General features: G+C 43.6%; 1 protein-coding gene across 2 annotated transcripts in view; it reads right to left on the bottom strand.

Moving 5' to 3' along the window:
• Positions 1-2,584: 2,584 nt before the first annotated feature.
• Positions 2,585-14,396, bottom strand: part of MFSD2B (MFSD2 lysolipid transporter B, sphingolipid) — a 113,326-nt gene continuing 101,514 nt past the window's right edge. For both annotated transcript variants that reach the window (XM_088467382.1, XM_088467383.1), the window contains exons 11-14: positions 5,460-5,569; positions 4,143-4,286; positions 3,872-4,048; positions 2,585-3,114 (exon numbers count right to left, since the gene is read on the bottom strand). In XM_088467382.1, the coding sequence (XP_088323508.1) occupies positions 3,078-3,114; positions 3,872-4,048; positions 4,143-4,286; positions 5,460-5,569 (468 nt within the window). In that variant the 3' untranslated portion in view covers positions 2,585-3,077. The remainder of the gene's footprint in view (positions 3,115-3,871; positions 4,049-4,142; positions 4,287-5,459; positions 5,570-14,396) is intronic.

A 14,396-nucleotide genomic window follows, 5' to 3' on the forward strand; every position in this document is an offset into this window, starting at 1 on the left:
TACTGTGTGCAGGATATATATAAATACTGTTGATATCTTCTGTGTTTGGGTGCATTTCTCCAGCAATTTGGGGGGGGGATAACCCATGGGTCACCGGAGAGAACAGGCACCTCCATTTAGATGCCTGTTTTCACTGATGAAAGTCTGCTGTAGGCTGAAACGGTCACCGGTTATGTGACCACAGTTGTGTTTTATGTGAGCAATAAACATGATGATTCCACTTTTAAAGCCAATGCTGGTCTGTTTTCGGTGAACCTTTCGGAGAGTATTCCTATAGTATTTATTTAACTTATTGGACCTATGTCCAGTAACTTTATTATCTTTTGTAACACTGAGGCCCTGATTCAGAGTCGGACGCTCTGACAGACCGCTCGCTCTGAATCAGGGCCGTCCCCCTCTTACCTTTTGGAGCGGCCTCCGGGCCGCTCGCATAGCTGTGGGTGACCACCCACAGCTATAGCGAGCGGCCAAAATGATTGTCGCGCATCGGGCTTGCGACGAGACCCTTGTGGTAGGGTCTCGTCTGCCGCAAGCCCTGGAGTGCTTTTGGCTCTATCACTGACAGCACTCCCACTAGACAATCACCATCGACAGCACGCCCCCTTTGGTGCGAGACCCGTAACGACGGCTTGGCCGTCGTTCTTCGGGTCTCGCGCATGCGCACTTGGGCAACATCGACCCGCTTGAGCATTGAACATCGAGCGGGTCTGCATCAGGCCATGAGTACCATACGTCTAAGAAAAAATATATATATATATGGAGTTTGTATATTCTCCCTGTGCTTGCGTGGGTTTCCACCAGGTGCTCCGGTTTCCTTCCACATTCCCAAAATATACTGGTAGGTTAATTGGCTTCCAACAAAAATTTACCCTAGGGCAGTGATTCCCAACCTCGGTCCTCAAGGCACATTAACAGTCCTGGTTTTAGTGATATCCATGCTTAAGCACAGATGATTAAATCAAAATACTACTAATAGTACTAATTGTCACCTGTGCTCAACTATGGCTATCCTTAAAACCTGGACTGTTAGTGTGCCTTGAGGACCGTGGTTGGGAACCCCTGCCCTAGTGTGTATGTGTGTGAGCATGTGATATGGAACATAGGCCCTCATTCAGAGCCGTACGCTCTGAGCAGAGCGCACGCTCTGAATGAGGGCCGGGCTCCATTTTCATGGAGCGTCCTCCTGGACGCTCGTATAGCTGCGGGTCACCACCCACAGGCTATACGAGCGTGCATTTTGATGGCCGCGATGGTCGAGACCATCGAAATTGCGAGCCGGAGCCTGCGGTTGAGGTTTTCAACCGCAAGCTCCGGAGTGATTTTGGCTCTATCAGAGCCAAAATCACTCCCACTGACATCACTAGTGATGTCAGTGGGCCGGCTTCTGACGGGAGGCGTTCCCATGGGAACGCCCCCGTCAGGGAGGCACGCCCCCGGCACGCCCACCAAAGGGGGCGTGCTGTCAATCAACATTGACAGCACGCCCCCTTTGATCGGACACAACGAGCGAAGGACTTTCCTTCGCTCGTCGCGCATGCGCACGACGGAGCTCCCTCCGTCGTGCGCATGCTCAGTGCATAACATCGACCCACTTGCGAGCGGACAGCCGCTCGCGAGTGGGTCTGAATCAGGCCCATAGATTGTAAGCTCCACTATGGCAGGGACTGATGTGAATGGACAACTATTCTCTACAAAGCGCTACGGAATATGTGTGCTATATAATTAACTGGTAATAATATATGTACACACACTGTATACAGTAGTTGCATCAATATTTATATTTCTTACCTTCGCACACATAGAAATGTATGAGTGCAACCAATATCATCTTCGTTTAATGTCGCTGTCTTTGTAGACAGCAATAGTGCTGCTTTCATGTTAACGTTCTAGGAGGGGAATTTTTCACATGTTCAATTAAATGGTGTCTCAGTTACTGATCTTCAGAAGAGGCTGTGAGTGACGCAAGTCTTTCCTTCCGACGCTGCACACCTCCTAACGCTGGAGTGTAGGCTTCATTTAATTGTCTTGTTGTACATTGTACAGAAGGATGTAGAGGACTGACATGCTTCTATCTTTGTGGAATGGCTCCTTCATTCTCTATTTATTATGTACAATTTGGATTTGGTTGAATAGGACACACAGATCCTATTACTGGGCTATGTTAGGATCTCCTGTAGACTCATGGGAAATATTTGTGACGACACAGAGTGCGTTTTAAACCGGAACACGCGTACAGTCAGCGTAAAGGGCATTTTTCATCTTTTGTGACATCATAGGTCCATTTTGGGGGGATGACACCAGTTTCACAGATAAATGCGTGGCTTCGTTCCCCCAAGATGGCAGCTTAGTTACCCAAAATGGTGGCTGTGAAGGTGCCATATTTTGTTTCCCATGAAAGGAGCTTTTGTCTTATTTTTGCAGCTGCAAAATACATTTAATAAACTTGAGGGAAGGGGGAGTGGGTGTTCTGTAAGAGACCTAACAATTACAAATCATTATAAAAGGATTACATAATGTTCCTTGTAAATGCAACACACCATTTTCTAGAAAACTGGTTCAGCTTACAAAATGGCTACCTCCACTTCAAAGAGCAAAAACTCAAAACAAAACCAAATCACGGCAGTATCGTTTATACACGTTTTTGTCATATTTACTGCATCAATAAACATTTCTACTATACACAAACATCCATCTGTATGAATGATGCACTAGTCATTTATATAGATTTTGTTTTAAAAATATGTATCATACATAATTTAAATTAAAATATATTTTTTTACAAGTGTAACAGTTTTGTATCTTTGATACATTAATTTGTGCCTCGATTTGAGGAGAACATGAAATGCAGTGAATAAGAGTTATGACCACAGCTGTATTAAAGCAACATCCGATGTGTTAAATCGCTCTTCTACACGGATCTCTTGTGGTACAAAAGCAGGCGGCTATGGTGTAACCAGGATATCTACCCTGACTGGTGCCATTTGCAAGTTTTTAGACGGTTCAGCAGGTTGCATTTAGCGTCTGACAGGAAATCTCAGTATATTGTGGTTGTGTCTCCATGGAGCAAGAAAGTCCCTTCAGATGACAATAAGGGTTGAGCGTCTAGTCCGCAACCTGAGAAAAATATATAGTGTAGATTATTAGTGAGGTTATCCCAATATACTATATACCATATATTACCAGTACTTCCTTAGGGGCCATAATATCCTCATATTCACTGGAATATTAATACTAGGCGGTATATTTACTAAGGTGCAGGTTTTTTAGAAGTGGAATTGTTGCTGATAGCAACCAATCAGATTCTAGCTATTATCTTCCAGAAGGTGCTAGATAAATGTTAAGTAGAATCTGATTGGCTATGGGCAATAACTCCACTTCTAAAACCCCACCCTTTAGAAAATATACCCCTAGTTGTATATTACTCCATTTAGAACCAGAGCTTTTGTGTGTTTAATAGAACTGTGTATTTTGTGTCACAAAATATATTTGCAGTGTTTTCATTAGTTTATTGTTCTGGATATGAGGATTCATCTCTCTTAATAGGCTTGGCTACTCGTTGTCATAGTGGTACACTAGGGACACAAATCAACTGCACCCATTGCTTACACACATATCCGAGGAGGCCGTTTTGTGGGCTAAACCAGTATTTTATGAGGATACAACCTGGATTTTACCCCAGTGATATTACCGGTGACTTGACGGTGAAAAAGCTAGTTCTTAGTGAGACGATAGGTCACATTGCCAGTGAATATCTGTTCAGCCAACAAAATGGCTGTCTCCACTATGCGTTCGTCATAGATGCACTTAAGGGATAGATTAAAAGGGAAGAAAAATATATACGGAATCTGTGTATCCAGTGACTATTTGTTACCTCATCACATCGAGTGCAAGCTCTGTTTCCTTTCTGGTGTCTTCTGTGATTGGGTAGAAGATCAAGATGATTAATCCTATGATAATGAGGACAGCTGGTACTGCTCCAATCAGCACGCGGAGTGTCAGCACCACCTGGTAGGACTGCTTGCACGCTGCGCTGCTGTAACCAGCAAATCTGTTGCATGTAAAAAAGAGAAGCAGCGCTATTCAGTATACAAAGTCCCTGCAGATGAGTGACCACAGAAGAATATAACAGTTCAGTAACTTACTCCAGGCTCATGGTGGAAATTCCTAGTGCGATGCCTGCAGACAGCTTTGTGAAGAAGACAAATGTAGAGTAGAAAATGGCCTCCAGTCCTTTGGCATGAGGATTTGTTAGACGGAAATTGTCCACTACATCAGGAAGCATGGACCTTAGGATATTGAATAAGATGACAAATCATTCCAAGCAAGACAAACATAAATATTTTTGCTGTTATATTTGTACAGGTTGAGTCTCCCATATCCAAATATTCCGAAATACGGAATATTCCGAAATACGGAATATTTTTAGCATGACTGAGATAGTGAAAACTTTGATTTTTGATGGTTCAATGCACACAAACTTTGTTTAAGGCACAAAAGTATTAAAACTAAAGTATAAGATGACCTATAGGCTGTGTGTATAAGGTGTATATGACACATAAATTAATTTCATGTATGTACACACACTTTGTTTGAGGCACAAAATTAATGAAAATATTGTATAAAATGACCTTCAGGCTGTGTGCATAAGGTGTATATAAATCATAAATGCATTCTGTGTTTAGATTTGGGCCCTATACCTAAGACATTTCAATATGGTATGCAATTATTCCAAAATACGGAATATTCCGATATCCAAAATACCCCTGGTCCCAAGCATTTTGAATATGGGAGACTCAACCTGTATACTGAAACACAATGTGTGATAAATGGTCTACTCACAGTGAAAGCAGCCATTTTGTGGCCTGGACAAGTATTCATGCCTCAATGATGCCACTTAAGTAACTCACAGACTTTATACTTGTTTACAAAATGGCTGCCTCTACTGATTGCAGATGATGGGTGGTCTTTGATTTGGAGGAGACTTGTGTATGGTATGCACTATGCAGTATCCTTCACAAACTTCACACAATTTGGCCAACCTACATCAACAACCCCAATCTGGAGTAGTTTACATTAAGACTCATTTACAGACATGCAAACATGTTTGCAATGCATCTATATTGTGGAGAAGCTCATGAATTTGTAGGACAAGATGGCGTCACCTGCAGGAATATGAAGGTGGGTTATGGGAATTTCATGCACAATGTTACATCTTACACCCACATACTAAAAGAGGATTTCAATTTGTAGGACCAAATGATTAAAATGAGATAAAGAACTGGAGAGGTCGCATTTAGAGGGAGATGCCTATTTTGCATGAAGGTGCTCACAATTTTCTCCATGTAAAAGGACTTTTTCAATGTGAACATTCTGAGACTGGGCCTCATGCTAATATAGTAAGTGCTCCTCATTACAGACTTGGGAGAGGTACATACTTACAAGCTACATGTGACACTGACCATGGCAAAAGCAGAGAGGCAGCAATGCTGAATCCCGATGTCACAGCAACCACATACGCTACAATGAGATTTGGTATGGTCACTAGCATGACGGCAAATGGGATCATCCACTGCAATGGAAAAGACAGCATAATACTGATGATTATCTAACCATCCAATATGACATAAATGTCACTGCTCCCTACTATGATACCCATCCAACATGACATAAATGTCACTGCTCCCTACTATGTCACTGCTCCCTACTATGACACCCATCCAACATGACATAAATGTCACTGTTCCCTACTATGACACCCATCCAACATGACATAAATGTCACTGCTCCAAACTGTGACACTCCTCCAACATGACATAATGTCACTGCTCCATACTGTGACACTCCTCCAACATGACATATATGTGACAGCTCTATACTGTGACACTCCTCCAACATGACATATATGTGACAGCTCTATACTGTGACACTCCTCCAACATGACATATATGTGACAGCTCTATACTGTGACACTCCTCCAACATGACATAATGTCACTGCTCCATACTGTGACACTCCTCCAACATGACATACATGTCACTGCTCCATACTGTGACACTCCTCCAACATGACATAAATGTCACTGCTCCATACTGTGACACTCATCCAACATGACATAAATGTCACTGCTCCATACTGTGACACTCCTCCAACATGACATAAATGTCACTGCTCCATACTGTGACACTCATCCAACATGACATAATGTCACTGCTCCAAACTGTGACACTCATCCAACATGACATAAATGTCACTGCTCCATACTGTGACACCCATCCAACATGACAAAAATGTCACTGCTCCATACTGTGACACCCATCCAACATGACATAATGTCACTGCTCCCTACTATTACACCCATCCAACATGACATAATGTCACTGCTCCATACTATGACAGTCCTCCAACATGACATAATGTCACTGCTCCATACTATGACAGTCCTCCAACATGACATAATGTCACTGCTCCATACTATGACACTCCTCCAACATGACGTAAATGTCACTGCTCCATACTGTGACACTCCTCCAACTTGATGTAAAGGCCACTGCTCCACACTGTGACACTCCTCCAACATGACATAAATGTGACAGCTCCATACTGTGACACTCCTCCAACATGACATAAATGCCACTGCTCCATACTGTGACACTCCTCCAACATGACATAAATGTGACAGCTCCATACTGTGACACTCCTCCAACATGACATAAATGTCACTGCTCCATACTGTGACACTCCTCCAACATGACATATATGTGACAGCTCCATGCTGTGACACTCATCCAACATGACATAAATGTCACTGCTCCATACTGTGACACTCCTCCAACACGACATAAATGTCACTGCTCCAAACTGTGACACTCCTCCAACATGACATATATGTGACAGCTCTATACTGTGACACTCATCCAACATGACATATATGTGACAGCTCCATACTGTGACACTCCTCCAACATGACATAAATGTCACTGCTCCATACTGTGACACTCATCCAACATGACATAATGTCACTGCTCCATACTGTGACACTCATCCAATATGACATAATGTCACTGCTCCATACTGTGACACTCATCCAACATGACATAATGTCACTGCTCCATACTGTGACACTCATCCAACATGACATAAATGTCACTGCTCCATACTGTGACACTCATCCAACATGACATAAATGTCACTGCTCCATACTGTGACACTCCTCCAACATGACATAATGTCACTGCTCCATACTGTGACACTCATCCAACATGCCATACATGTCACTGCTCCATACTGTGACACTCATCCAACATGACATAATGACACTGCTCCAACATGACATAAATGTCACTGCTCCCAACTATGACACCCATCCAACATGACATAATGTCACTGCTCCATACTGTGACACTCATCCAACGTGACATACATGTCACTGCTCCATACTGTGACACTCATCCAACATGACATACATGTCACTGCTGCATACTGTGACACTCCTCCAACATGACATAAATGTCACTGTTCCATACTGTGACACTCATCCAACATGACATAATGTCACTGCTCCATACTGTGACACTCCTCCAACATGACATATATGTGACAGCTCTATACTGTAACACTCCTCCAACATGACATATATGTGACAGCTCTATACTGTGACACTCCTCCAACATGACATATATGTGACAGCTCTATACTGTGACACTCCTCCAACATGACATAATGTCACTGCTCCATACTGTGACACTCCTCCAACATGACATAATGTCACTGCTCCATACTGTGACACTCCTCCAACATGACATAATGTCACTGCTCCATACTGTGACACTCCTCCAACATGACATATATGTGACAGCTCTATACTGTAACACTCCTCCAACATGACATATATGTGACAGCTCTATACTGTGACACTCCTCCAACATGACATATATGTGACAGCTCTATACTGTGACACTCCTCCAACATGACATAATGTCACTGCTCCATACTGTGACACTCATCCAACATGACATAATGTCACTGCTCCATACTGTGACACTCCTCCAACATGACATAAAGGTCACTGCTCCATACTGTGACACTCCTCCAACATGACATAATGTCACTGCTCCATACGGTGACACTCCTCCAACATGACATACATGTCACTGCTCCATACTGTGACACTCCTCCAACATGACATAAATGTCACTGCTCCATACTGTGACACTCCTCCAACATGACATATATGTCACTGCTCCATACTGTGACACTCATCCAACATGACATAAATGTCACTGCTCCATACTGTGACACTCCTCCAACACAACATAAATGTCACTGCTCCATACTGTGACACTCCTCCAACACGACATAAATGTCACTGCTCCATACTGTGACACTCCTCCAACATGACATATATGTGACAGCTCCATACTGTGACACTCATCCAACATGACATACATGTCACTGCTCCATACTGTGACACTCCTCCAACATGACATACATGTCACTGCTCCATACTGTGACACTCCTCCAACATGACATACATGTCACTGCTCCATACTGTGACACTCCTCCAACATGACATAAATGTCACTGCTCCATACTGTGACACTCCTCCAACATGACATAAATGTCACTGCTCCATACTGTGACACTCATCCAACATGACATAATGTCACTGCTCCCTACTATGACACCCATCCAACATGACATAATGTCACTGCTCCATACTGTGAAACTCATCCAACATGACATACATGTCACTGCTCCATACTGTGACACTCCTCCAACATGACATACATGTCACTGCTCCATACTGTGACACTCCTCCAACATGACATACATGTCACTGCTCCATACTGTGACACTCCTCCAACATGACATAAATGTCACTGCTCCATACTGTGACACTCCTCCAACATGACATAAATGTCACTGCTCCATACTGTGACACTCATCCAACATGGCATAATGTCACTGCTCCATACTGTGACACTCCTCCAACACGACATGAAAATCACTGCTCCATACTGTGACACTCCTCCAACATGACATAAATGTCACTGCTCCATACTGTGACACTCCTCCAACATGATGTAAAGGCCACTGCTCCATACTGTGACACTCCTCCAACATGACATAAATTTGACAGCTCCATACTGTGACACTCCTCCAACATGACATAATGTCACTGCTCCATACTGTGACACTCCTCCAACATGACGTAATGTCACTGCTCCATACTGTGACACTCATCCAACATGACATAAATGTCACTGCTCCATACTGTGACACTCATTCAACATGACATAAATGTCACTGCTCCATACTGTGACACTCCTCCAACATGACATAATGTCACTGCTCCATACTGTGACACTCATCCAACATGCCATACATGTCACTGCTCCATACTGTGACACTCATCCAACATGACATAATGACACTGCTCCATACTGTGACACTCCTCCAACATGACATAAATGTCACTGCTCCCAACTATGACACCCATCCAACATGACATAATGTCACTGCTCCATACTGTGACACTCATCCAACGTGACATACATGTCACTGCTCCATACTGTGACACTCATCCAACATGACATACATGTCACTGCTGCATACTGTGACACTCCTCCAACATGACATAAATGTCACTGTTCCATACTGTGACACTCATCCAACATGACATAATGTCACTGCTCCATACTGTGACACTCCTCCAACATGACATATATGTGACAGCTCTATACTGTAACACTCCTCCAACATGACATATATGTGACAGCTCTATACTGTGACACTCCTCCAACATGACATATATGTGACAGCTCTATACTGTGACACTCCTCCAACATGACATAATGTCACTGCTCCATACTGTGACACTCATCCAACATGACATAATGTCACTGCTCCATACTGTGACACTCCTCCAACATGACATAATGTCACTGCTCCATACTGTGACACTCCTCCAACATGACGTAAAGGTCACTGCTCCATACTGTGACACTCCTCCAACATGACATAATGTCACTGCTCCATACGGTGACACTCCTCCAACATGACATACATGTCACTGCTCCAAACTGTGACACTCCTCCAACATGACATAAATGTCACTGCTCCATACTGTGACACTCCTCCAACATGACATAATGTCACTGCTCCATACTGTGACACTCCTCCAACAAGACATATATGTGACAGCTCTATACTGTAACACTCCTCCAACATGACATATATGTGACAGCTCTATACTGTGACACTCCTCCAACATGACATATATGTGACAGCTCTATACTGTGACACTCCTCCAACATGACATAATGTCACTGCTCCATACTGTGACACTCATCCAACATGACATAATGTCACTGCTCCATACTGTGACACTCCTCCAACATGACATAATGTCACTGCTCCATACTGTGACACTCCTCCAACATGACGTAAAGGTCACTGCTCCATACTGTGACACTCCTCCAACATGACATAATGTCACTGCTCCATACGGTGACACTCCTCCAACATGACATACATGTCACTGCTCCATACTGTGACACTCCTCCAACATGACATAAATGTCACTGCTCCATACTGTGACACTCCTCCAACATGACATATATGTCACTGCTCCATACTGTGACACTCATCCAACATGACATAAATGTCACTACTCCATACTGTGACACTCCTCCAACACGACATAAATGTCACTGCTCCATACTGTGACACTCCTCCAACACGACATAAATGTCACTGCTCCATACTGTGACACTCCTCCAACATGACATATATGTGACAGCTCCATACTGTGACACTCATCCAACATGACATATATGTGACAGCTCTATACTGTGACACTCCTCCAACATGACATATATGTGACAGCTCTATACTGTGACACTCCTCCAACATGACATATATGTGACAGCTCTATACTGTGACACTCATCCAACATGACATAATGTCACTGCTCCATACTGTGACACTCCTCCAACATGACATAATGTCACTGCTCCATACTGTGACACTCCTCCAACATGACATAATGTCACTGTTCCATACTGTGACACTCATCCAACATGACATACATGTCACTGCTCCATACTGTGACACTCCTCCAACATGACATAAATGTCAATGCTCCATACTGTGACACTCATCCAACATGACATAAATGTCACTGCTCCCTACTATGACACCCATCCAACATGACATAATGTCACTGCTCCATACTGTGAAACTCATCCAACATGACATACATGTCACTGCTCCATACTGTGACACTCCTCCAACATGACATACATGTCACTACTCCATACTGTGACACTCCTCCAACATGACATACATGTCACTGCTCCATACTGTGACACTCCTCCAACATGACATAAATGTCACTGCTCCATACTGTGACACTCCTCCAACATGACATAAATGTCACTGCTCCATACTGTGACACTCATCCAACATGACATAATGTCACTGCTCCATACTGTGACACTCCTCCAACACGACATGAAAGTCACTGCTCCATACTGTGATACTCCTCCAACATGACATAAATGTCACTGCTCCATACTGTGACACTCCTCCAACATGATGTAAAGGCCACTGCTCCATACTGTGACACTCCTCCAACATGACATAAATTTGACAGCTCCATACTGTGACACTCCTCCAACATGACATACATGTCACTGCTCAATACTGTGACACTCCTCCAACATGACATAATGTCACTGCTCAATACTGTGACACTCCTCCAACATGACATAATGTCACTGCTCCACACTCTGACACTCATCCAACATGACATAAATGTCACTGCTCCATACTGTGACACCCATCCAACATGACAAAAATGTCACAGCTCCATACTGTGACACCCATCCAACATGACATAATGTCACTGCTCCCTACTATGACACCCATCCAACATGACATAATGTCACTGCTCCATACTATGACCGTCCTCCAACATGACATAAAGTCACTGCTCCATACTATGACAGTCCTCCAACATGACATAATGTCACTGCTCCATACTATGACACTCCTCCAACATGACGTAAATGTCACTGCTCCATACTGTGACACTCCTACAACATGATGTAAAGGCCACTGCTCCATACTGTGACACTCCTCCAACATGACATAAATGTGACAGCTCCATACTGTGACACTCCTCCAACATGACATAAATGCCACTGCTCCATACTGTGACACTCCTCCAACATGACATAAATGCCACTGCTCCACACTGTGACACTCAGCCAACATGACATAAATGTGACAGCTCCATACTGTGACACTCCTCCAACATGACATAAATGTCACTGTTCCATACTGTGACACCCATCCAACATGACATACTGTCACTGCTCCCTACTATGACACCCATCCAACATGACATAATGTCACTGCTCCATACTGTGACACTCATCCAACATGACATACATGTCACTGCTGCATACTGTGACACTCCTCCAACATGACATAAATGTCACTGCTCCATACTGTGACACTCCTCCAACATGACATAAATGTCACTGCTCCATACTGTGACACTCATCCAACATGACATAAATGTAACTGCTCCATACTGTGACACTCATCCAACATGACATAATGTCACTGCTCCATACTGTGACACTCCTCCAACACGACATAAAAGTCACTGCTCCATACTGTGACACTCCTCCAACATGACATAAATGTCACTGCTCCATACTGTGACACTCCTCCAACATGATGTAAAGGCCACTGCTCCATACTGTGACACTCCTCCAACATGACATAAATGTGACAGCTCCATACTGTGAGACTCCTCCAACATGACATAATGTCACTGCTCAATACTGTGACACTCCTCCAACATGACATAATGTCACTGCTCCACACTCTGACACTCATCCAACATGACATAAATGTCACTGCTCCATACTGTGACACCCATCCAACATGACAAAAATGTCACAGCTCCATACTGTGACACCCATCCAACATGACATAATGTCACTACTCCCTACTATGACACCCATCCAACATGACATAATGTCACTGCTCCATACTATGACAGTCCTCCAACATGACATAAAGTCACTGCTCCATACTATGACAGTCCTCCAACATGACATAATGTCACTGCTCCATACTATGACAGTCCTCCAACATGACATAATGTCACTGCTCCATACTATGACACTCCTCCAACATGACTTAAATGTCACTGCTCCATACTGTGACACTCCTACAACATGATGTAAAGGCCACTGCTCCATACTGTGACACTCCTTCAACATGACATAAATGTGACAGCTCCATACTGTGACACTCCTCCAACATGACATAAATGCCACTGCTCCATACTGTGACACTCCTCCAACATGACATAAATGCCACTGCTCCACACTGTGACACTCAGCCAACATGACATAAATGTGACAGCTCCATACTGTGACACTCCTCCAACATGACATAAATGTCACTGTTCCATACTGTGACACCCATCCAACATGACATACTGTCACTGCTCCCTACAATGACACCCATCCAACATGACATAATGTCACTGCTCCATACTGTGACACTCATCCAACATGACATACATGTCACTGCTGCATACTGTGACACTCCTCCAACATGACATAAATGTCACTGCTCCATACTGTGACACTCCTCCAACATGACATAAATGTCACTGCTCCATACTGTGACACTCATCCAACATGACATAAATGTAACTGCTCCATACTGTGACACTCATCCAACATGACATAATGTCACTGCTCCATACTGTGACACTCCTCCAACACGACATAAAAGTCACTGCTCCATACTGTGACACTCCTCCAACATGATGTAAAGGCCACTGCTCCATACTGTGACACTCCTCCAACATGACATAAATGTGACAGCTCCATACTGTGAGACTCCTCCAACATGACATAAATGCCACTGCTCCACACTGTGACACACCTCCAACATGACATAATGTCACTGCTCAATACTGTGACACTCATCCAACATGACATAATGTCACTGCTCCAAACTGTGACACTCATCCAACATGACATAAATGTCACTGCTCCATACTGTGACACCCATCCAACATGACAAAAATGTCACTGCTCCATACTGTGACACCCATCCAACATGACATAATGTCACTGCTCCCTACTATTACACCCATCCAACATGACATAATGTCACTGCTCCATACTATGACAGTCCTCCAACATGACATAATGTCACTGCTCCATACTATGACAGTCCTCCAACATGACATAATGTCACTGCTCCATACTATGACACTCCTCCAACATGACGTAAATGTCACTGCTCCATACTGTGACACTCCTCCAACTTGATGTAAAGGCCACTGCTCCACACTGTGA

The sequence above is a fragment of the Taudactylus pleione genome, unplaced genomic scaffold (genome assembly GCF_031769625.1).
Source record: "Taudactylus pleione unplaced genomic scaffold, aTauple2 ptg000070l, whole genome shotgun sequence".
NCBI classification, from domain to species: Eukaryota; Metazoa; Chordata; class Amphibia; order Anura; family Myobatrachidae; genus Taudactylus; species Taudactylus pleione.